We start from the raw sequence: 24,090 nt of genomic DNA, 5'->3' as shown, positions 1-24,090 counted from the left end.
CAAGAATCAATAAATAGGATAGTATCAAACTAAAAAGCTTCTTCATGCAAAGGAAATAAAAATGTGAAGATAGAGCCTACAGAATTGGAGAAAATTCTTGCCACCTGTACCTCAGATAGAGCATTAAACTCCAGGATATATAAAGAACTCAAAAAAACTTAAGACCAGAAAATAAATAAACAAATAGATAAGTAAAGTAATCAATAAATGGGCAAATGAACTGAATAGACACAGAAGAAGAAATACGAATGGTCAACAAATAAAAAAATGTTCAACATCACTAGCAATTAGAGAAATGCATATTAAAACTACACTGAGATTTCATCTCACTCTAGTCAGAACAGCAATTATTAAAAATACAAGTAACAATAAATGTTGGTGAGAATGTGGGGGGAAAGGTACATTCATACATTGCTGGAGGGACTGCAAATTGGTGCAACCACTATGGAAAACAATATGGAGATAACTCAGAAAACTTGGAATGGAACCACCCTTTGACCCAGTTATCCAACTCCTCAGTTTATACCCAGAGGACTTAATCAGTATACTATAGTGATGTGGCCACATCAATGTTTACAGCAGCTCAATTCACAATAGCTAAGCTATAGAACCAACCTAGGTTTTAGAAGACCCAAAAACCTCCATTAGAAAACTTCCAGAACTCATAATTTAATGATGAATTTATGAATTCATCATAATGGATGAATGAATAAAGAAAATGTGGTATATATACACAATGGAATATTCCTCATCCATAAAGAAGAATAAAATTACATCATTTGCAGGAAAATGTATGGAATTAAAGACTATCATGCTAAGTGAATTAAGCTAATCCCCCCAAAAGCAAAGGCTAAATATTCTCTGTGATATGTGAATGCTGACTCACAATAGGTGGTAGGAGAGAGGAGGTTCATGGGATTGGACAGGGTAGAGTGGAGGGAAAGGAATTGTGATGAGAATGGGAAAGACAGTAGAATGAATCAGACATAACTTTCCTATGTTCATATATAAATACACAACCAGTGTACCACATCATGTACAACCACAAAAATGGGAATTTATACTCCATGTATGTATGATATGTTAAAATACATATTCCACTGTCATGTATAATTTAAAAAGTACATAAAAGAGTATCAGATTATAAAAAAAAAGATGTGATAGTTTTTATTTAATGGAATATTTGGAACAATTTTTTTTTTTCTCTGGTGGATGGCATTGTGAATGAACATATGTTAGTGGGATTGTCTGTACTTTCCTAGTGACTATAAGGCCCTATTCAAGGGGTACTGTGAGGCAGAGTCAGCTTATGGGGTAGCATTATAAAATTATAATTTTGTGTTTTTCAATATTAGCCTGAAATATAAAGATTAGTATATTGTGGATGGCTGTAAATATTTATATTAACAAATATTAGTGGGTGTGAAAAGGGATAAGGATAACAATTACTAAGACATAAACCATCTTTATAAAAGAGTTGGAAAAACTATTACCACCCTTTCTAGAGAAATAGGAAAACCTAGTCAAAAAAAGAAATATACCAATAAACAATGGTGATCTTTGTTGTATTGTATTAATAGTCAATTGGGAAAATAACAAAGCAGAAATTATTGATTAATAGGTATAGTAAAATTCACTAATTCAACACATATTTATTAAACACCCATAAAAGCACTATTCTAGGTGGTTGGAGATATCTTTGAACAAAGCAGATGACGATCCTTCCCCACTGTTTTGGATTTTTCAAAGTTCCTAGTCTTGTGATTAAAAGGAAAAACAATTTTCTGGAAAAAATAGCCTCTATATCTGGCTAGATCTTGAACAAATAGAATGTTCAAAGAACACAAAGAGAATAATATTTCACTTTGGTTCCTTTCCTCAGAAGTCATATCATCCCTACCTGATAGCGCATGCAGTTAGTTCTATGAATGACTAAAAATTAAAGCTGTACTTCAAAAAAGTTTACAAATTTGGTAAAATGTATGAGGTAAGAAGGTTCTTAAGATAAACTGGGTAGCATAGCTAGTACTCTGACATATGGAAACTGCATTAACAGGCATACATTTTTGTTTTGACCTGTTTCAATTATCTGCCTCTGGTATGGATTGAATGTATCTCTACAAAGTACCTAAACTCTAATCCCCAGTATCTATTTGGAGGTGGGGTCTTTGAGAGGTAATTAGGTCATGGGCTCTCATAAATAGGATTAGTTCCCTTACAAAAAGAGGCACATGTGATCTCTCTCTCCCTCTCTCCCTCTCTTCCCCCCCAACCCCATCCCCCATTTGAGAATCTGACCCTACAAACCAGGAAGATGGCTCTCACCTTGGGTACTGTGATCTTTAGTTTTCTAACCTATAAAATTCCAAGGAATAAATTTCTATTTAAGCCACCCAGTCTATAGTATTTTTTTATTTTACCTAAGACAGCCTAGAAGAATGGGATAATTAAGAATGGAAGGAATAAAAATAAATATATTTTCAGAAAATCAATAGATATTTGATGAGAAAATAAAAGAAAAAATATTCTAATAGAAATACAAATCAAGTGCCCAGATGGCCCTCAAGTTGTCTTATAGAGAAAAAAATTATACCTCTTAGAATCATAATTTATTTCAGAGTGGATGTCATTCAATTTTAAAGGATTGTTATTTTCTACTATACCAAGAATTATTCATGGAATAATTCATGGAAGCAGAATTATTCATGGAACTTCTGCTTTCCTAAAAGAGACTTTCCCTTACTCCTTGCTCTTTCTGCTAGTGGAAAATAGTAGTTTCCCTTTTCTCATTTGATCTTTCAAGAGTGCTTAAGTAGTTCATCTCAATTCCCTAAGAATTAGAAGGAACCAGTTTTTCTTTTCCTCTACACTAATTGAAGGCAGATTTCTCAGTCCAATTTTTTCCTGCTCTGAAGGTTCTAGGCACCTCAATGGAACTGTTTTATAAATGACTTGCCCAAAGTGGAATTATAGGTGATATAAACCATTGTATACTGTCCTTTATTTTATATTTTTGAAACCAGCAACTGAACCCAGGGGCACTTAACAACTGAGCTATGTCCCAAGACCTTTTAAAAAATATTTTATTCAGGGACAGGGTCTTGCTAAATTGCTTAGGCCCTTTGCTAAACTGCTGAGGCTAGTTTTGAATTTGTAATCCTCCTGCCTCAGCTTCCTGAGTCGCTGGAATTTCAGGCATGCGCCACCATGCCCAGCTCTATTCCCTAATTCTTTTAAGATATATATGATAAAACTTTACATCTTAAATTACATATTGCTCAACTGCTAATATTCTCTATTTCTTATGATTATTCTGTACTTTCCTTTCTCTGCCAAATAAACATCTATCAGTTCCTCAAGGGCCAGTTTAAATGTCACTTCCTCTTCAAAGAATCTCTACAGGCTTGTTTCCCTCGAATTCCTTAACATTTTGTTTATATCATTTATCATATAGGATTTAATGTGCATGCTTTGACATGAGAGAAATCTACTTCAGAGGAAAGAACACAAAATATTAGAGCAAGTAATGTTCAGGTCATTAACTTAAAAACTTGGTATTTCTTAGAATCCCTGAGACTGGTATAGTCATGTATAAATCAGCTAATGCCTTAATTTAAATATTTCAGTTTGGCTTTAGAAATTTTTAAAATATTAGTTCTGAAATATAGTGTGATGATAAGGATAATATAAAATAATTAAAAAGTAAAAATATAATTTTTAAAAAATGTCAATCACTTAAATACTTTCTATATTCTATATATTATGAGCTTAATTTAGAGTAAATCAGTGAGGGAGTAATTGATACTAATTTCATTACAACGCACAAAGTTAATATTTAGGACAGTTTATGCTTCAGAAAACTCAGACACATTCTAAAACATAAAATTACATAGAACTTATCTAATTTAAAATAACTCTGGACTTTTTTCTTTCTTTTCTTTTCTTTTTTTTTGGTACTAGAGAATGAACTCAGGGACACTTAGCCACTGAGCCACATCCCCAACCCTTTTCACCTTTTTAAAATTTGAGAAAAGAATCTCATTAAGTTGCTTAGAGCCTTGCTAAGTTGCTGAGGCTGTTATTGAACTTGTGATCCTCCTGCCTCAGCCTCCTGATTTGCTGGGATTATAGGCCTGTGCCACTATACTGGAAAGTCTAGCTTTCTTCAGGACAAAATTATTCATGTGAAATTTGCTTCTAAATTTAAGAAAACTTTTTTAAATGACCAAAATGCAAAATTACAAAGTTGAGTAGCAATATTTAGTAACCACCATTTGGTATAAAAGTATAATGGTAATTTATACATGATTTGGCTAGAAAAGTATGATAACTTATTGATCTTTTTGTGAAACATACACCAACCATCAGAACTGCTAAGAATTCAATATAGCAGCTCACCCCTTGATTGTCTCTAGTGTCATGTTCACACATGGGATCCAAATCTTTTTAGATTGAAATATATTTTCAAAGTTTATATAATCCTTAGCTCAGGACTCAGAAATGTTTTCAACAACATATTTTCTTTCTATTAAGAAAAGGCTTAGCATTTGAATCAGAACATTAAACAGTCTGCTTTCTCAATATCATATTATCTTTAGCATATAGCCATCTTTGGACCAAAAATCCTTAAGAGAAGGGTTATTTGCCAAAAAAGTAGCTTGCTTCCCTCAACACTGAGGCAAAAACACAAGGTACAAAGTGAGATAAAGCCTGGAAAATTACAGGTTATTTTCAGTCATCTCATTAACTACACAAAAATCAAATATTTATCTCACTTGATTATGTGCAGAAATAGCTTTAGATGTAGATTTAATCTTTCCTTTGATATTTTCAATGTAATGTTTTAAGTTGATACAGGGAATAAGACATAATTCTATGACATAAAAATTATTCTAAACCAGGCATGGTGGCACAAACCTGTAATCCCAGTGGCTCAAAGGCTGAGATAGGAGGATCTCAAGTTCAAAGCCAGCCTCAGCAACGGGGAGGTGATAAGCAATTCAGTAAGATCCTGTCTCTAAATAAAATACAAAAATAGGGCTGGGGATGTGGGTCAGTGGTCAAGTGCCCCTGAGTTCAATACCTGGTTCAAAGAAAATTTATTCTAGAAACTAAGATGTAATTTTAAAAACGGTAACTATGAGGTAATTATTTATTCATAGCCCCAGAAAGGAAATAAAATATATTTAGTATGAGATTTAACCAAAAACATAAATATTATTTTAAAAATAAAACATTACTTTTTATTATATATTTTTGTTAATTAAATTCTCTGTGATTTTCTCCATACATGTACCTAGGGTAATGATGTCCATCTCATTCCACCATCTTTCCCCATTCCTCTCTCCCCTTTGCCCCATCAAAGTTCCTCCATTTTTTCCATGCCTTCCCCATTATGGATCAGTATCCACTTATCAGAGAGAACATTCAGCCTTTGGTTTTTGGGGATTGTCTTACTTTGCTTAGCATGATATTCTCCAACTCTTATCCATTTACTTACAAATGCCATGATTTTATTCTGTTTTAATGCTGAGTAATATTCCATTGTGTGTATATGTGGTTATATATGTCACAGTTTCTTTATCCTTTCTTCTTTTGAAGGGCATTTAGGTTGCTTCCACAGCTTAACTATTGTGAATTGTACTGCCATAAACATTGAAGGTGCTGCATTAGTATAGTATGTTGATTTTACGTCCTTTGGGTATAGACCTAGGAGTGGAATAGCTGGATCAAATGATGGTTCCATTCCAAGTTTTCTAAGGAATCTCTATACTGCTTTCCAAATTGGTTGCACCAATTTGTAGTCCCACCAGCAATGTATGAGTGTGCCTTTCCCCCCACATCCTTGCCAACATTTATTGTTGTCTGTATTATTGATAACTGCCATATCCAACATGAGATGAAGTCTCAGAGTAGCTTTGATTTGCATTTCTCTAATTACTTGAGATGTTGAACATTTTTTAATATATTTGTTGATCATATGTATATGTTCTTCTGAGAAATATCTGTTCAGATCCTTAGTCCATTAATTGATTAGTTTTTTTTTTTTGGTGTTAAATTTTTTTGAGTTCTTCATACTTCCTGGAGATTAGTGCTCTATCTAATATGTGTGTAGCAAAAATTTGCTCCCATAATATAGGCTCTCTCTTCACTTTATTGATTGTTTCTTTTGTTGAGAAGAAGCTTTTTAGTTTGAGCCCATCCCATTTATTAATTCTTGATTTTATTTCTTGCGCTTTAGGAGACTTGTTAAGGAAGTCAGGGGCTAATCTCATGTGATAAAGATTTGGGCTTACATTTCCTCTAATAGCTCAGGGTCTCTGGTCTAATTCCTAGGTTCTTGGTCCACTTTGAGTTGAATTTTGTGCATGGTGAGATATAAGGGTTTATTTTCATTTTGCTGCATATGGATTTCCAATTTTCCCAGCACCATTTGTTGAAGAGGCTCTTTTCCCCAACATATTGTTTTTGGCATCTTTGTCTAGTATGAAATAACTGTATTTGTGTGATTTTGTCTCTGTGTCATCTATTCTGTACCATTGGTATACATGTCTATTTTGGTGCCAATACCATGCTGTTTTTGTTACTATAGCTTTGTAGTATAGTTTAAGGTCTGGTATTGTGATGCCTCCTGCTTTACTCTTCTTGCTAATGATTGTTTTGGCTATTATGGGTCTCTTTTTTTTTCCAAATAAAATTTCATGATTGCCTTTTCTATTTCTATAAGGAATGATGATGAGATTCTAATTGGAATCACATTGAATCTGTATAGCATTTTGGGTAGTATGGCCATTTTGATAATATTAATTTTGCCTATCCAAAAGCATGAGAGATCTTTCCATCTTCTAAAGTCGTCTTCAATTTCTTTCTTTAGTGTTCTGTAGTTTTCATTGTAGACATCTTTCACCTCTTTTGTTGATTCCCAAGTATTTCTTTCTTTCTTTCTTTTTTTTTTTTTTTTTTTGAGGCTATTGTGAATGGGGTAGTTTTCCTAATTTCTCTTTCAGAGGATTCATAACTGATGTATAAAAATGCATTTGATTTGTGGGTATTGGCTTTATATCCTGCTACCTTGCTGAATTCATAAATTAATTCTAGAAGTTTTCTGGTGGAATTTTTTTGGATCCTCTAAGTATAGAATCATGTCATCAGCAAATAATGATAGTTTGAGTTCTTCTTTTCCTATTTGTATTCCTTTAATTACTTTTGTCTAATTGCGTTGGCTAGAATTTCAAGAACTATGTGAATAAAAGTGGTGATATAGGGCATCTTTGCCTTGTTTCAGTTTTTAGAGGGAATGCTTCAATTTTTCTCCATTTAGAATGATTTTGACTTTAGGTTAAGCACAGATACCTTTTATAATGTTGAGGTATATTCTTATATCCCTAGTTTTTCTAGTAAAAAACAATACATTCTTTTAACTTAAATATGTTAACTTTTTTGAAGTCATAACAATAATAAATAATATTGTAAAATATTATTTTGAAAAATAATTAACTTATTTCATCTCATCCATATTTTTAAAAAAAATTTTAAAGTATTGTTTCAGTTGTAGATGGATACAATGACTTTATTTTATTTATTTATCTTCTTATGTGGTGCCAAGGATCAAACCCAGGGCCTCATGCATGCTAGGCAAACATTCTACCATTGAGTCACAACCCCAACCCTCAACCATATTTTATGTGAGAATGTTTATATATTTTTATTTTTATAATTCCATGATATGCTTCATAAGCTTCCTGTAAAAAAAGGAATGATGCATAAATTATACATCAAATGAATTTAAAGTTCCTTTACAATTCATACATCTTAATTTGTTTAGTTTCTTTTCTGCTTTTCATGAAAATCTCCATCAGACATTACTGACACTCCAGTGAATAAGATACTCTTGATTAACACATTTCAATTCCAACTAGTACTAAACTAATTTAGCTCACAAAATGACATACTTATGCTGGCATATTCTGCTGATCAGCATAAGTATGCAGTTTATCTCTCATATGTCTTAGATGTATTTTATCATCATTAAGACCTAATTAAAATAACTGTAAAGTAATAACCAACCAAGTTTCCTTGTATTATTTTGGAAAGTCTAGCCCCATACAGTGTAAAGTTACAAGCAGGTTGATTCTTTTGATATGGATTTAGTCTATAAATCAAAATTGGTCACTTATATTATCAGCCTTTTCAATAAGATGAGACTATTTCTCAAACCTTCATTACTGTATAGTCACCAGATAGAGGTGCATGGCAACAGACTATGGATTGTGAGTGGGGACTACACTGTCTGGTGCTCTAATACAGTATAAAAGTTTGAAGAACAGTCTATCAAATTTTAATGATTTGCTTAAAGCAATTTATATCCAGAAATATGCACAGACACATATTTTTCTATGTCTATGAGACAAGTAGGTACATTCCCATATAAACTCTTTTACCATCAACTACTAACTAAAGGACAATGACTAAAAAAAAACCAGTTTGGGTTATTAAAATAAATATGTGAGATTTATAATCTAAGATATAGTATCAGGCTGATTCAATAAAGAGACCAAAAATTAAATAATTTTAAAACTTAAAGTAATTTTTTAAAAACACCTTAACTTTTTTTAAGTTGTAAATGGATACAGTATCTTTTTATGAACTTATTTTTATGTGGTGCTGAGAACTGAACCCAGTGCCTCACAGGTGTGAGGCAAGTGCTCCTCCACTCAGCTATAGCCCCAGCCCGATACCTTAACTTTTCACTAAATAATGCAAAATTATTCCTCCTGTCTTCTTTTTCCCTATTGTATATTCATAATTCCATGTAAACTAGTTCCAGTTGAGATGTGGGAGACAGTTATTTCAGTTTACTTAAAATGTACCTTTAGGTGTGTATGTTTGTGTATACATACATATATATATTACATATTTAAATATATACATTTATATAAATATATTTAAACATACATTTATATACATTATATATTTATTATTCATTTTAAAATTTTTATAAGGGTAAAAACTTTGTTCTTACCCTTCTGGTATCTTGATATGCTAGGGAAGTTTCTACTGATTAAGCAGAAGTCCTTTCAAATTCCCACACAGACATGAAAAGCTTTGTTAAAAATCTAGCCTATGGCTTGGTCTTCTGATATAACTGGCTGATCATATATAGTTTTACTTTCCTTAGAAACAAAATAACACTATCATATTCATTTGGTGACTTACCTGTAAACATTAAGTTTATATTTAAAGGTACTCAACTCATATCTGAACTATATGCTAGTCTTTCTATAGAACAGATTAAATTGCTTAGAGCCTTGCTAAGTTGCTGAGGCTGGCTTTGAATTCCAGATTCTCCTGCCTCAGCCTCAGGAGCCACTGGAATTATAGGCATGTACCATTGTATGGCGCCCTTGTAGTCTGGCTCTAACTTCAAAATATAGGGAGAATCCAACCACTTCTCTTATTGCTATCACATTGGTAGCATAATAATGCCTTCCCAAAATTCTTCAATGTCATCCACACTGCTATACTTTCCTACAGAGTAATCTCAACATATAACCACACATACAAAAAAACTCTATTAGATGCCTCTACTCCCCATAAAAAACAAAGTCTCTCTAAGATCCTAGAAAGTTCTAAGTGATCAGACTTTCTGTTCTCTGTGACTTTATACCTATTCCCCCAGCTGACACTCCACTTTAACTACCCAGACCTTCTTATTCCTTAAAATAACAACAACAACACCCCAACCATTCTTTCAACTCGGGGTCATTGCATTTGCTTTTCTCTCAGCCTATACATATTCTTCCCCCCAAACATCCCATGGTTTGTTCCTTTGTTTTCTTCCAATATTTACTCAAATGATGTCTTTAAGGTTAAGTCTTTCTCTAGTCACCCTTATGGAACTAATGGAATGCTATATATTTTCTTTTTCTCTTTGATTTTTTTTCTCCTTAATTCTTGTCACTATTTGAAATATCATATATTTAAAATAATTCTTTTGTTTACTGTTTTCCTTAGAGATTCTAAATTCTTTAGGGGCAGGACTTTCTGTTTATCTTGTTCTCTGTAGTAACTTAGGGAGGGAAAATAAATAATTGTTGTTTCATGTTGATGGCAACCTTCACAAGTGGTTTTCAAAATATAGTTTGTCTCATGTATTAGAAACAAAACAAGCAATAACAACAATAAAATCAAAGGATTTCTAAACTCACACTACCCATATCGAAGAATTTTGATATACTGGAAACTGGATAACTACCAGGACTCTCATCTTAGAGATTCCCTTTACACATTTAGAAAAACTTTGGTCCTTACTTGTTGAGTCTCTTACCATATCTATATAAAACAGGAGTAGGACAAATTTGGCCCAACATTTATTTGGGTAAATAAAGTTTTACAGTCATGCACATTAATTTACATGGTATTTATTGCTGGTTTTCTGCAACAAGAAAAGAGCTGAGTGGTTGTGACAGGGACCAGGTGACCTATAAATCGAATATATTTACTATATGCAGAAAGTTTGTCAACCCCTGACATAGAACATAAGACAAAGTATTTATGAACACCACCAAGTGATAAGTAATTTTTAAAAGAGTAGAGGCTTCCTAATATATACTTAAGACAAAGCTATCCCTACTACATAGGGAATTGATAATATAATAATCCAGTCTTTATTTTTAATTTCCCAAAGAATGCTTGACCATTTTTGTTTCTGTGAACCAACATTAAGTAAAAAACCAAAATTGTATTATAAATAGCCTTGACATACTTGCAATTTGCTCTATATAAATATTTTATCAAGGGACTTTAATAAAAACTAAAGTGCTCTGGGAAGAATTTTCAATAATATACTTCCAAAAGAAAAACCTAATTTCAAAGTATCTGAAAAATAGCTAAGCTCCTTTTCACAAATATGATTTAAAAATATATTTTATTGTTTCATATTAACTGTTTGACACCTTTAGCTTACAGAAGTAGCATGAAACCAGAAGGAAAAGGAAAATCAAATACTGATCTTGTGTGGCTAATCTAACTTTTTCTTAAATACCCATATTGACAAATAATAATATTAATAATAACTACGAGATTTCTAATAGGCAAGCACTTCATTCTTTTTCATTGCAAGACCCAAGTAAAGACTCTCTCTATCCGACACTCCAGTCTTTGTTCCCTGTCCATCTAGTCACTGCTGTGGGGTCTTGAGTTGTCTGAACTGCAATTTTTTAAAAAGCTTATTTAGTTACTCAAGCTGAGCAGTTTTAATTTGTTCTAATAGTTGAGACCAGAAAAACTATTACCACGACTGCAGGATAGCATTATCAAAGCCAGCAGCTGTAAGGCACCTTTATTTTTTTAGTTGCTTTTATCTTTATACTAGAGAGAAAGTCTTGCTCTATTTTCAACATTTAGAATCCTTGTTCTTTAAAGATTCAAAATTATAGTTTAAAAAAGTTGCTTGAGCTTTTTTTTTTTTTATTTTTTTTAAGAAGTCATCGTTCCCACTACCATCCATCCAAATTTGGTGTATTTAATTCTGAGAAATAATATTCCTAATAGCTGAATTTTAAAAACTATGTATATAATGTTAGATATTATATTTTAGTAAGTAAATTCTACTTCAGATTTTCAGTACACTTCTCATTCAAACTAAGATATATCAAGTGATGTTTTGGTTACTAAGATCTAAGATAATATCTACAACTTATGGGGAGAAGGAAAAGGAGTGTTCCTGGGTGTAGAGTATTTTCAAACATGAATTTCTGAAATTGTCATGGTCAGAAAAGAAAAGAATAAAGTCAAATCATTGGAAGAAAAGACAATACCAAGGTTAATAAGAGAAGGAAATTGACAAGATATGTAGATTATTTAAATATATGTATATAATATAAATATATGTAGATTATTTAAACATAAATGTTAGTGTAAAATAGATACTACTGATTTAAAAAAATGGCTGGCTTCAGATAGTCTGACTAGAAATAGCAGAGCAAATGAATACAGATATTCAAAATATAGAACTTTATTTCCAAAAATATATTAAATAAATCCCAGAAACATTTAACCTGGAGCTTTTAAAAATATCTCTTCTTGTTTTTCAGTTTCAAGTGTTAGATTAATATTATATAAAAAATTTCTCATTTTTGATTCATTTTGATTCTTTTTCTTTTAAACTATTTAGAATATTTTGTTACTCTGAGCTTTGTTTTTGTCCTATTTCTTTATAAATGTTATCTCTATTGAGCCTTTTCTAGTCAATAACAACACCGTGGAGAAAAAGGGGAATTTTCTTATAATATTTTCCCTTCTTTTTGTATTATTACTATGTCAAAGCATTAGGTCAGCTTGCTACAGCGCAGTCTTGCTAAAAATAGCACCTTGGAAAATAGATCCTGAACACATGAAGACATCTGAGAATCACCACTAGATGGCAAAGCAGCTTTACCATTGTTAATACTAATCTTGCAAACAAACTGTACCCCATAAATCTGCTGTAATATCAAAGAGTTTTGATCAATCTAGATTCTAATATATGGATGACCACCTTGGTGTGAAACTAAATTACTTGGAATACTTTATTTTCAACAAGTTTTTATAATCTTACTCATGTAAACGCCTTAAATTTATAATCCAATATCAATATATTAATAGATTTAAACAGTTTCAGTTAAGAAAACTAAAGTTTTAGTGACTAGAATATAGCAAAAGTATCATTATAAAAATCAAAACAAGGCCGGGTGTGGGGGTGCACACCTATAATCACAGCAGGCAGAGGCGGGAGGATCCCAAGTTCAAAGCCAGCCTCAGCAATTTAGTGAGGTGCTAAGCAACTCAGTGAGACCCTGTCTCTAATAAAATACAAAATAGGGCTAGGGAAGTGGCTTAGTGGTGGAGTGCCCCTGAGTTCAATCACTGGTACCCACCCCCCCACCAAAAAAAATCAGAACAAAATATAATATTTGATAAAAATGGACAAGTCTATAAAGTCTTTTATAGGTTCAAATTAGATGTTTATAAGTACATGCCACATTAGTGTATCTGTTAGCACCTATTAAAAGTTTATATTTGGATTTTTTTTTTTAATATTGGAGATTGAGCTGTGCTGCTGAACTTCATTCCTAGTCCTTTTTATTTTTTGAAATGGGGGTCTCCCTAAGTTGCTTAGGCTGGCCTCTAACTTGGCAACCCCCCTGCCTTAGCCTCTTGAGTTGCTGGAATTGCAGGAATGCTCCACCACACCAAGCTATATTGTTTTCATATAAGATATATGAATGTGTTTAGTTATTAGAGTGATAAGCAAGGTATAGTTTCCATCTTTAAAGCTTCCTATGATATAGAGCAGGAAAAGGAAAAAATAAAACGTTTTCACCCTTTCTCAGAAATTTTTCAGTTGAAATAAGAAATACCCATTGCTTTAAGGTTCTGTGTTATAGTAAGGTCACAAAAGAAGCTTCCTTGTTACCCATAAAATTATGCGATCTTACAAAATAACAGAGTTAACAGTCTTAATGTTTCAAATCATAAAAGAATAAGTACTTTTCCCTTGTTTTATATAGAGCACTTTATTGAATTATTTTAATCATTATACATATACAAAAAGAAAATCTAATGTATTTATAAAATACTCCTTCCCATTTTAATAAAATTATAGAAATTGAAGCCCTTAGCCTGTCTTTTTGTAAGAATGCTATGAGAATGAATAAACAGCAGGTTGATCCTGTTAATACATAATTCAAATTTCTTAGTATACAATGAAATTTTTGAATAAGACTTTAGCACAGGAACAGGAAAGTTACAGACTCAGTTCTATGTGCCGCTAAAGAATACTCACACCACATTATAATACGATATTTTATTTTATAAAAACTGCCCAACTCCAGTTAGCTATTTGACCACCAGTTAGATTACTGTCTTCCCTCTTATCCTGAACAGCCAGACTTCCTTGATGTAAGAAAGCTGCTCTAAAGTCATTCACCAATTCTATGGCAGCAATCATTTTGGAAATTTATAGGATTTCTTATATAAATCACTCCATTGATAAAAAGATTCCAAGTAAATAACTGTCTTACTTTAAGTAACTTTAAATATGACTTCATATGAATAACCTGATACCATCTTTTCCATGTCTAAATAGTCCCACTGATTATACTTAATTTTTCTCCTGCTCATCAACAGAAGATCTCATTGCAATAAAAACATTAAAGTTCAAGGGGGAACAATGTTACAAAGAAAAAGTCTCTAACCTAAAGCTTAACTGTCAGAATGAACCTATTAAATGTATGGAGTATTAATCATAATAATTTTTTAGAATTGTAATTGGTTGAGTTTGTTATGAATTCATTAAGTGTAGAATATGTGATAATTCCACTTGGTAATGAATTTAAGTCTACACATGGAAAAGAGGAGACTTATTGTATAATAGAAACAGGAATAAAAGGAATATGTTTATTTAGGAAAACTGTTTCATTGCACAGAGAGAGTACAACTCAGAACTACTTAAGTTAGTACCTGATGTGCCAGTTACAAATTATTATTCTTTAATTTATTGATTTAATTTTAATAGGCTTAATGCTCTTATGATCTAATCCCATTCCAGCTACTCTCAAATAAGCTTTGCATTTTCTAAGAATATAAATATAAAATATTCTTGAAGTCTACCTAAAGATAAAAGACAATAGGCGGTAACTACTGTTAAGAATTTTGTAGTTAAACCAAGCTGAGAGTCTACAAAAACTGTTCAGACTTCCCTTGTAATCTGAGTAGGGCCTCAATCTCTGCTACCCAGCTTTGTGGACCTAGATAGTTGAAGACACAGCCTGTTCTTTTTTAGTTCCTTTCAATTTCCTTGCCCCAGCCTTGTGCACCATGTGTACCTAAATCTTGAATATTATGGTTTGTGAACTCTGAAAAGATAGCCCATCACAAGTTCTCTATATTTGGATCATTCTTGGAGGACAACACCTTTTTGGAACAATTAAAAATTGGTATTTGGATAAGAATTATTAGTATTAGCTGCTATTTCTATTCATAAAAGTCAGCTATACTCTATAAACAACAGACATTATGGTCAGAATCATACTAGGGTATAGTCCAATTTAGGAAATACTCGAGTTGTCTGATACCATTACTCTTTTTATCAAAAGACATTAATATCATATTTCTTTCTTAAAAGTTGAATTATCTGAGTTTTTCAATATTTCAGAAAGGCATTTCTATGAACACTGGATATATTTAAAAGTTGCATAGGTGGAAAAAGCAGTTGGGATTACATGGAATAGTCTTTGGGTAAAGAGGAATGACTTGTGCATCAAACCCAAATGCATCTAAAACCTTTTCTACCTCCATCTTTCTTTACACAGATAAAGCATTAAATTTATCCAGAGGTCCAAAGCAGGAACTGCAGATTCTTTCAGTTCTTTATCTTCTACCCTTTATCTGGTTAATCAAATAAGGCTTATCAAACATAAGCATAAACTATTTCTTCCTTTCCAAACCTATTGCCCCAATCTTAGTAGGTTCAGAAAGTCTCTTCCTTGGTACTATAATAAACAACCTGTTGGTACAGCTGCACCCAATATCTGGAATGGGTGCTGTTCCCTTTGTTCATCTTTTAAATGTGAATCCTCTTATCTTTTCATTCTGTATTTTCTCCGTAGACAATTAATATACCCCTGTGGATTCAAGTACCATTAATAAGATGATGATCTTGCAATTTTTATCTCTAGTTTAAATCACTGTCCTAGGCTTTAAACCTGTAGGTCTCTCTGCTTAACATATATTGCTGACTGGCTGTGCCACAGGGGACCTCATCTGCCCCATCTCAAACCTATTCCCTATGTTGTGGTCTCTATTTCAGAAAATAATACGCCTATTTATTCAGATTAGAGCCAGAAACCAGGATATTATCCTTAAATGCCTTTATTCCTCGCCCCTACATATTTATTTCTTTTGCTCAAATCTGTTGATATCTCTCCATATTCACGGTCACTATCTTAGTTAAGGATATTTTAAATCTTACCTGGATTGCTGTAACAGCCTCATAAATAGTCTCTCTACCTCCAGACTTATTCCTCTGGAGACTTGTCCCTCTGCAAATCTGGAGTGAATTTTTTTTTTCTAAAAATGAAAGTATGAATGAGACTGTCCCTGTCCTGCTTAATCCTTCAATAGCTTATTACTGCCCAAAAGATCAAGTTCCAACTCTTCAGTAACTTACAAATCCCCTTAAGGTCCCTTTTAGGTCACATCTCTAGCTATATTCCCTTCATTTAATTAAGCTCCACTTTTCCTGATATAGTTAGTCTCTCTCTTCTAAGACTTTATAATTTATTTTTCCTCTGCCTACAGTATTCTCCCCCTATTTCCTGGCCTAACAATTTATCTATAGATGCCAATTTGAATTTCATTTACTATTTTGATAATATTCCCCTGACTATGCCTCTTTCAAGACAGGGTTTGGGGGTCTGATTTGCTCTAAGAGGAAACTTTACCCATTTATTATAACAATTTTCAAAATTTTTGTACTCTAATTGCCTCTTTTCTATTTCACCACACTATAAGCTTTTGAGGGAAGGGATTTGTAAACACTTATATCATAGATGTCTACCAGAAAGTTTGAATCTATTGCATATTCAGGTCACTGCCCTTCTTAGAGATTTCTGATGGCTCCTAGAGGCCTAATGAATACACTCAAGCTCTTGTGGCACATAAGGCCCTTTTCAATGGACTGACTACACATAGTTTTCCAATTTCATGTCCAGGAACTTCTGTTCCTCTCCCCCCTCACTTTTTGTATGCTTTACTCTCAATACCTTGACACAAATCATTTTGATGATGCCACACTTTGGCTTAAAATGTTCCTACTTTCTAGAATGTATTCCTCTGCATGTTTTTCTGTACAAATTTTTCTAAACCACTCTTATCTCCAACTCAGACTTAATGGCTCTCTTCTTGCTCATCACAGAACTTTTCACTTTGTTACTTATTTTTGATAATGTCTTATCAAATGGGGGATAAGTTTATACGTGTCAAAGTCTTCTACAACAAGCTTCAAAAGGGTACATACTATACCTTTTAATTTTTAATAACTACCACAGTGCCTGGTATCTGTGGTACTCCAATATTTATCAATCACACTGAGTTGATAAAAACGAAGACAATGCTATTTCAAGTACGCTTAACAATACTTTGAGAAAGAAGATAGGTAAAAGTTGAGAATGGTTTATCCTACCAAATGTGAAAATGAAAATATATAGATTTATACATCTTAGCATAATCCTAGAATAAAAAAAAATTGGTTTCCTTCCTGACCTCTCTCCTCTTTAAAAAGTGCAGGTTACAGAACTTCTACTAACTCTCAAATAAAACAACAACAACAACAAATCTTCTAATTTACTCCCTAACCCCAAATTATCTTTGGCAATATAAATAAGAGCATCAGGAAAAAAAAATTTTTAAACCAAAAATATTTCATCAATAACAGTCAACTGTAAACTTCAAAGGTAAACTTAATGGCACAGGTCCAGACTGCTTTGATTTAAATCCCAGCTCTACAACTTTCTGGTTTTGTCCAAATCATTTATCAATCAATCAATGCCTTGGTTTCTCCATCTGCACAGTGGGGATGAGTTTATATATGTAATACATTTAAAACCCAGTTGTAGTTACTAAGAGTTAGCTATTATTATTATTATCTTAAATGGTGGCTGTTCATTTAATAATCAAAAGTTACAATCTGTTTCTAGATTTTAAGAAAGGTGCCCCTAGACAGAATGTGAGCTTTAAAAAAACATAAAGATTTTAGACTATTTGGGTATTAGTATAGAGCAGCTGAGTAAATAAGCATGTCTTAAAATACCAGAGTTAGTTCTAGGTTCTAATTAAGACCTTTTAATTCAATTGATTTATTTCCCAAAATTACTTATAATTTTATTTCTCCATGTTCATAATTGTAAGCACCCTATAATGATGGTATGGATTAAGTAACAAATTAAAAAGGACTTTGAAAATAGAAAAACTGAATTAATGAACTTATAGGTACCTAATGTAATTAACAATATAGCATACTATATTAATTCCTATAACACCTTCCAGTTCTAGCTCTCAACTCCTAAATTCTTAATTTTTTCAAAAGGTATTATAAATTTATGTATAAAAATACAAATTTAAAAATCTGTATTAGTTTGCATTAGAATATTATCAAACTTAAGATGTGGATACCATAAAATTAAAAAGTGATGTATTATAGTTATAAAATCATAATCATTCCTAAAATAAGTGGTCTTATTGAAATTTAAAAATACTAACATATATTTGAAAATCTAATTTTAAAATATTAAATAATTATATTAATAAAAATTCCAGCTTAAAGCCACCAAAATGATCCAAAAATATTTTGATATAGCCTATAATTCTTGTTAGATAGATTAGGATTTAGCTATAGTGTGATAGCACAGCCAAATCTTGATTATCTCTAGTCTGTGGCAATATGGGTAGCTTGGATAGTTAAAAATCCATCTCTTCCCAGAATATTATCTTCAGTCTCTCCCACAAAGTATTTACCATAGTTAATGGCTTATTTGCATTTAAACTCCTTTTCCTTCTTAACTGAACAATGAAATTGCTTAATTAATTAATTAACAACAAATAAAGCATAGGAAGGAAAGACAATATAATAGCCAGACTGAACAATCAAGAGTTGGCTGCACAGTATTACATTTAAAATAGCCTCATCCTACTTCATTATCTTTAAATGAAATCAAACAGGAGTTCCTATGCCTTAACATTCCTAGTCAGAGTTTCTCTGAGTACCTGAAAGAACCCTGGTGGTACAGGACCTACTGGCATGCCATCTCCTGGGGGAATGTTTCCTAGCACTGGACTGGGAGCTGCTGCAGCACTCTGCAAAGAATAAAGGAGAAACAAACCTATATCATTACAGAGAAGGCACAAAACCAAAGACTAATGATAATCGATTACAGGAAGGGATAGTTTTTCATTCCTGGGAACAAACATTGGTAATTTTCTGCATTCTGGAAGAATACTAAGATACAACATAGTTTAGTAAATGACCACGTTGGTTGATTTTAACAGATCTCTTTAAACTTTGTGAGATCAAAGAAATTTAATAAGATGATATATTTGAATAACATATTAAATGCCAATGGTACTGTGACAAAATGATAAAGGTTTAAGTAAATGCTTTAGGGCACAAACATCTGAAATGGCAACCTCAATAAGGAATAGTAAATATTTAGGTAAAAAGTTTGAAGATTGTGCTTGTAGGAGTTGGTAAACAGAACTCTAATTTTTTAAGAATATACTTTCCTATGTTATAAACTAGTATAATTCATATTCTGTCTATAGATGGCATCACATTCACTTTCTAATATATTATAAATTATAGTCAAAATATAACTATTGATTGGTGGGGATGAAAATGTAAGTATGACATTGAGGAAAAGAAAGAAATTAAGATTTGGAGAGGTTAGTCTCAAATTATGAAAAACATCAGATTATAAAATGAAATAGACTTTGAATTTTTCAAACTCTTTCATGGAATTCTAGCATATCATGAAATAAAAACTGTGATTCAGACTCTATGTACTCAATCAAGGTTACAGATTTAATACTTAGATACAGTAGTTACATATACAACTGTTCTACAACTATTAATTTCATCACTCAACCTCTTTAGACATATTACAAGACATTACAAGTCAAGAAAGGACCAGATAGGAATGTAAATTAGTACAAACATATGGACAACAGTATGAAGAGTCCCCCCCCAAAAAATTAAAAATAGAATATTGTACAATCGGCAATCTTTCTATTGAGTTTATATCCAAAGGAAAAGAAATTAGAATGTTGAAGGGACACATGCACTACTATGTTTATTGCAGCACAATTCACAATAGCCAAAATATGGAGTAAACCTAAATGCCCATAATTGGTTGAAGGAATAAAGAAAATGTGGAACATATACACACACAATGGTATATTATTCAGCCATAAAAAAGATGATAGTCTATCATTTGCTAAAACACAAATGCCCAGAGGACATTATTATGTTAAGTAAAATTAGCCAGGCAGAGAGACAAATACTGCATGTTTTGACTCTTATGTGAAATACAAAAAAAGTTGGTTTCATACAAACTGAGAGTAGAATGGTCATTACCAGAGGCTAAGAATAATAAGAGGAGAGGCTGTTCAATATTGCTGTTAGTACTAAAAGCTAGACATAAAGTGTAATTATTGTTCTAATTAAATGCAGAATAGAAAATTATTTCAGAATAAAAAGACATGTAAAAACATGACAAATGTGGAAATCACAATGTTACTCAAAATGTGAGTAACATTGTGTGCAGATAGACACAATACCTTTATTTTATTTATTTGTTTTATGTGGTGCTAATGATCAAACCCAATGCCCCACACATGCTAGGCAAGCACTCCACGACTAGGCTACAACCACAGCCCACAGTGTTACTCTGAAGAAAAAAGTTCTGGTACTGTGTCATATGATAGGGTGACTTTAGTTAACTTTAGTTAACATAATGCCACAAAGGGACAAAAATAGGAAGACAGACCAGTTTGAATTTAACAGTTTTGTTATGAAATCAAAACAAGAACTTCCTCTAGTATACAATGCACTATCCTCATCTACCAGTGCATTTATTCATACATTAATAGTCCATTGGAAAAATCTCAGTATATTTATAGAACATATTTCCTGGTATATTTTTTTAAAGAGAGAGTGAGAAAGGGAGAGAGAGAGAGAGAATTTTTTTCAATATTTATTTTTTTTTAGTTACCGGCGGACACAACATCTTTGTTTGTATGTGGTGCTGAGGATCGAACCCGGGCCGAACGCATGCCAGGCGAGCGCGCTACCGCCTGAGCCATATCCCCAGCCCCTTCCTGGTATATTAATTGAAAAAAATGTTAAACATGTTTGTTCTATAGTACTGGCAGTTGTTAATAATTAAGGCCAATGATTTTAGTATTTCCCAAGAAAGTCTAAATTTAAATGTGGTTCTCTGAAATGTTGCTTATTTATGAATGCAAAATTTTTAACTTCTAATAAAGCAAAATATAGTAAATGAGTATAAAAGAAGAAATAATATTTCTTTTATATTAAGATGAAGCATTAATATATTACTTTAAGAAAAACATGCAATTTCATTTAGTATACATTAACTGAATACCCAAGTCATTGTTCTATTGTGCTTTATAGAGTAACACTCATGGTTTTAAAAAATGAAAGGCAGAGTGTTATTTTCATTTTAACTAAACTTGTGTAAAATATTAATACATAGAATTAGAGTAAAGGAAAAAATAACAATCAAATACTTTTAGTTTAAATATGTATGAATACATCCAGATCTGGGAAGTAAGATTTGATCTATATTTTTTTTTTTTTTTTTTAAAGAGAGAGTGAGAGAGGGAGAGAGAGAGAATTTTTAATATTTATTTTTTAGTTCTCGGCGGATACAACATCTTTTGTTTTTTTTGTATGTGGTGCTGAGGATCGAACCCGGGCCACACGCATGGCAGGCAAGCGCGCTACCACTTGAGCCACATCCCCAGCCTGATCTATATTTTTAAGGGTGCCAATTATTGCAATGTGGAAATTGTTCTTAGTACTAAAAGCCAGACATAAGGTGTCATTGTTGTTCCAATTAAATGCAGAATAGAAAATTATTTCACAATAAAAAGACATGTAAAAATGACAAGTTTAGAAATCACACTAGCCTATACTTTCATAGAATGTATAATATTGAGCATGTTTATCAAATAACAAAATAGAATTAACTGAATTACTGTGACTTCTTGTGTAATTCTCCATTCTACTTGCCTTAAAAGTATATAAAGGAAGTTCCTGTTTATCCAAAGGAGAAAAAGATTCATTTGCATATAAACCAAAATTCAATAGGTAAAAAACTGATAAGAAACAGGCAAAATTCACTGTTAAATATTTGCCTATTAACTTTTTTTGGGGGGGGCAGACTACTTTGTTTGAAGGAATATAGTATGCCAGCTTTTAATCTTTTAAGTCTTCTTTGTATCTTTATTTTCTTGCCATCATTTAAAAGTGGAAAGAAAAGATTCAGGTGACTATTTCAGCAAGTCTTTAAAATGCCTTCTGAATTTTCATTTATGCTTTTAAAGCTATTCAATAAATTCAACCAAAATATTTGCTTTCTTCTCTATGTATAGTCAAGGACTCTTTTGAACTCTTTAATATAGCAGTTATCACTACATGGGGAAAATATCATTTCCCTCCTAAAGTTAACATTCTAGTAAAGGAGAAAAACAATAAGTAAAACAAAACCCAAAATATATTTATACATGTTCTAATGGGGGGTGGAGGGAAAAGCAGAGGAGAGAAAATTCTTGGTAAACAGTATAAGGATTACAATTTTGAAAAGGACAGTCAAGGAATGAATGCATCAAACTAATGGATCAGGATGAAGCAACTATTAACTAATTTAAATATGTCTCTTGCTCTGTTGTTGAGATCTCTCCATATTTAAAGATGAACAAAATTCTTACAGTTTGTATTTATTCTCTCACCCTGGTATAATAATTTTGTGAAGTTTCTTCTTTTTAAATATTCATTCTTTCGTCACAATAATTAAGTTGATAGCTAGATTATTAACAGTGTACAGTATGATGAGTTAGTTATCTCATATAATAGTAAATTTCTAGCCTTGGTTCAAGGACACAATGTGAAATTAACAGAATACTAGTAATAGCCAGTATGCACAGTACAACGTTCAGATCATTTTGGTACAAATTTCTCTCTGTGGACCAGTTTTGAGCTAACCTATCCATTTACTCTCTGGTATTTATTAACAAGGGATACCTCCTCCCTTTATTCTATTATGAGGACTCAGCTTAGAGTAACATTTGGTTCATCAAGTTTATCATTAACAAAAGCTATACTGAAGAACATCGTAGAAGGAAACTACTGGACATTGTCAAAGAGTAGATTTCTCAAATTGCTTTACTTGCTAATTTATATACAGTGACTATAGATTTAATACATCCTTTGATACTGTAGATAAGAAACAATCTTTTAGGATTAGGGCCTTATGTAGAAGGAAAAAATTCCAAATTTCATGGGTTTCACTGCTGGAATTTCTGAGATTTATCTCAAGTTTACTTCTAACATGAGAAAAATTTATCCATGATCTAAGGATTCACAGAGAGTTGTTGGGCCTAACTGATACAGCATGTATTCTTCTGTGGTGTGATAACAGAATCAAAACAGAATAGCAAGTGGTTTAATTATATTAAGAACTACTATAAAGTATTAGTTTGACTAGATTTCTATGAATTCCCATTAGCATACCATAGAAAAATCTATAATTATGTAATCTATTCATAATTAGTTAGGGTTGACTTTTGATGGTAGCTCACTCTTTTAAATGAAAAACATACAAATAACATGCTTTTAAATATTTCTTTTAACTAAACAACATGTGACACTTGGGTGCTGTTATAAACCTATTAATTATCATTAATAGTGTCTCATCTCCTCTATTGGATTAACTTATTTGTATGGTTTTAATCTGTATTTTCAAATATATCTTTTCTAATACACATTTTCTTAAACCATTTGCTTTGCCATATGACTCTGTTAGGAAAAAATTTTTGTATATAATTTTATATGGGAGTTTAAAAGGAATAGGCATAAAATGAAAATTTGTTTAAAATAAAATTAGTATGGACTTTATCATTAAACATAATTAGCTACATTTAAGAGCCTATACATTCAATAACTAGGAGACTGATTTACTAAGAACACTAGAGAACCAATTGCCTAATTATACAATGGAGAATTGAGATATAAATTCTATATTTGGTGGAATAGAAAAATTATTCTTGGTAATATATAAAATTGTGAAATAATGAAACCAAAAAGAGTGATATCATTATTAGCAATTGGATAAGAGATTAAAGGGAGGGGTGAGTAGGAATAGATTGGAAAGGGGATTATTGATTATCATTATTAAGTCATCTCTACAATTTTTAAACTGCTAAAATTTGAATATGTTCCCTTCCAAAATTCAGGTGACCAGTGTGACTGAA

General features: G+C 32.0%; 1 protein-coding gene across 6 annotated transcripts in view; it reads right to left on the bottom strand.

Moving 5' to 3' along the window:
* Nucleotides 1-24,090, bottom strand: part of Ssbp2 (single stranded DNA binding protein 2) — a 335,480-nt gene that overhangs the window by 65,395 nt on the left and 245,995 nt on the right. For 4 of the 6 annotated variants that reach the window (XM_076857059.1, XM_076857062.1, XM_076857060.1 and 1 more), the window contains one exon: nucleotides 18,805-18,894. The exons of the other annotated variants lie outside the window; for them this stretch is intronic. In XM_076857059.1, coding sequence (XP_076713174.1) covers nucleotides 18,805-18,894 — 90 coding nt within the window. The remainder of the gene's footprint in view (nucleotides 1-18,804; nucleotides 18,895-24,090) is intronic. 6 annotated transcript variants of the gene reach the window in all.

This window comes from Callospermophilus lateralis, chromosome 5 (assembly GCF_048772815.1).
Source record: "Callospermophilus lateralis isolate mCalLat2 chromosome 5, mCalLat2.hap1, whole genome shotgun sequence".
Taxonomy (NCBI): domain Eukaryota; kingdom Metazoa; phylum Chordata; class Mammalia; order Rodentia; family Sciuridae; genus Callospermophilus; species Callospermophilus lateralis.
This window is presented reverse-complemented; position numbering and strand designations above follow the sequence as displayed.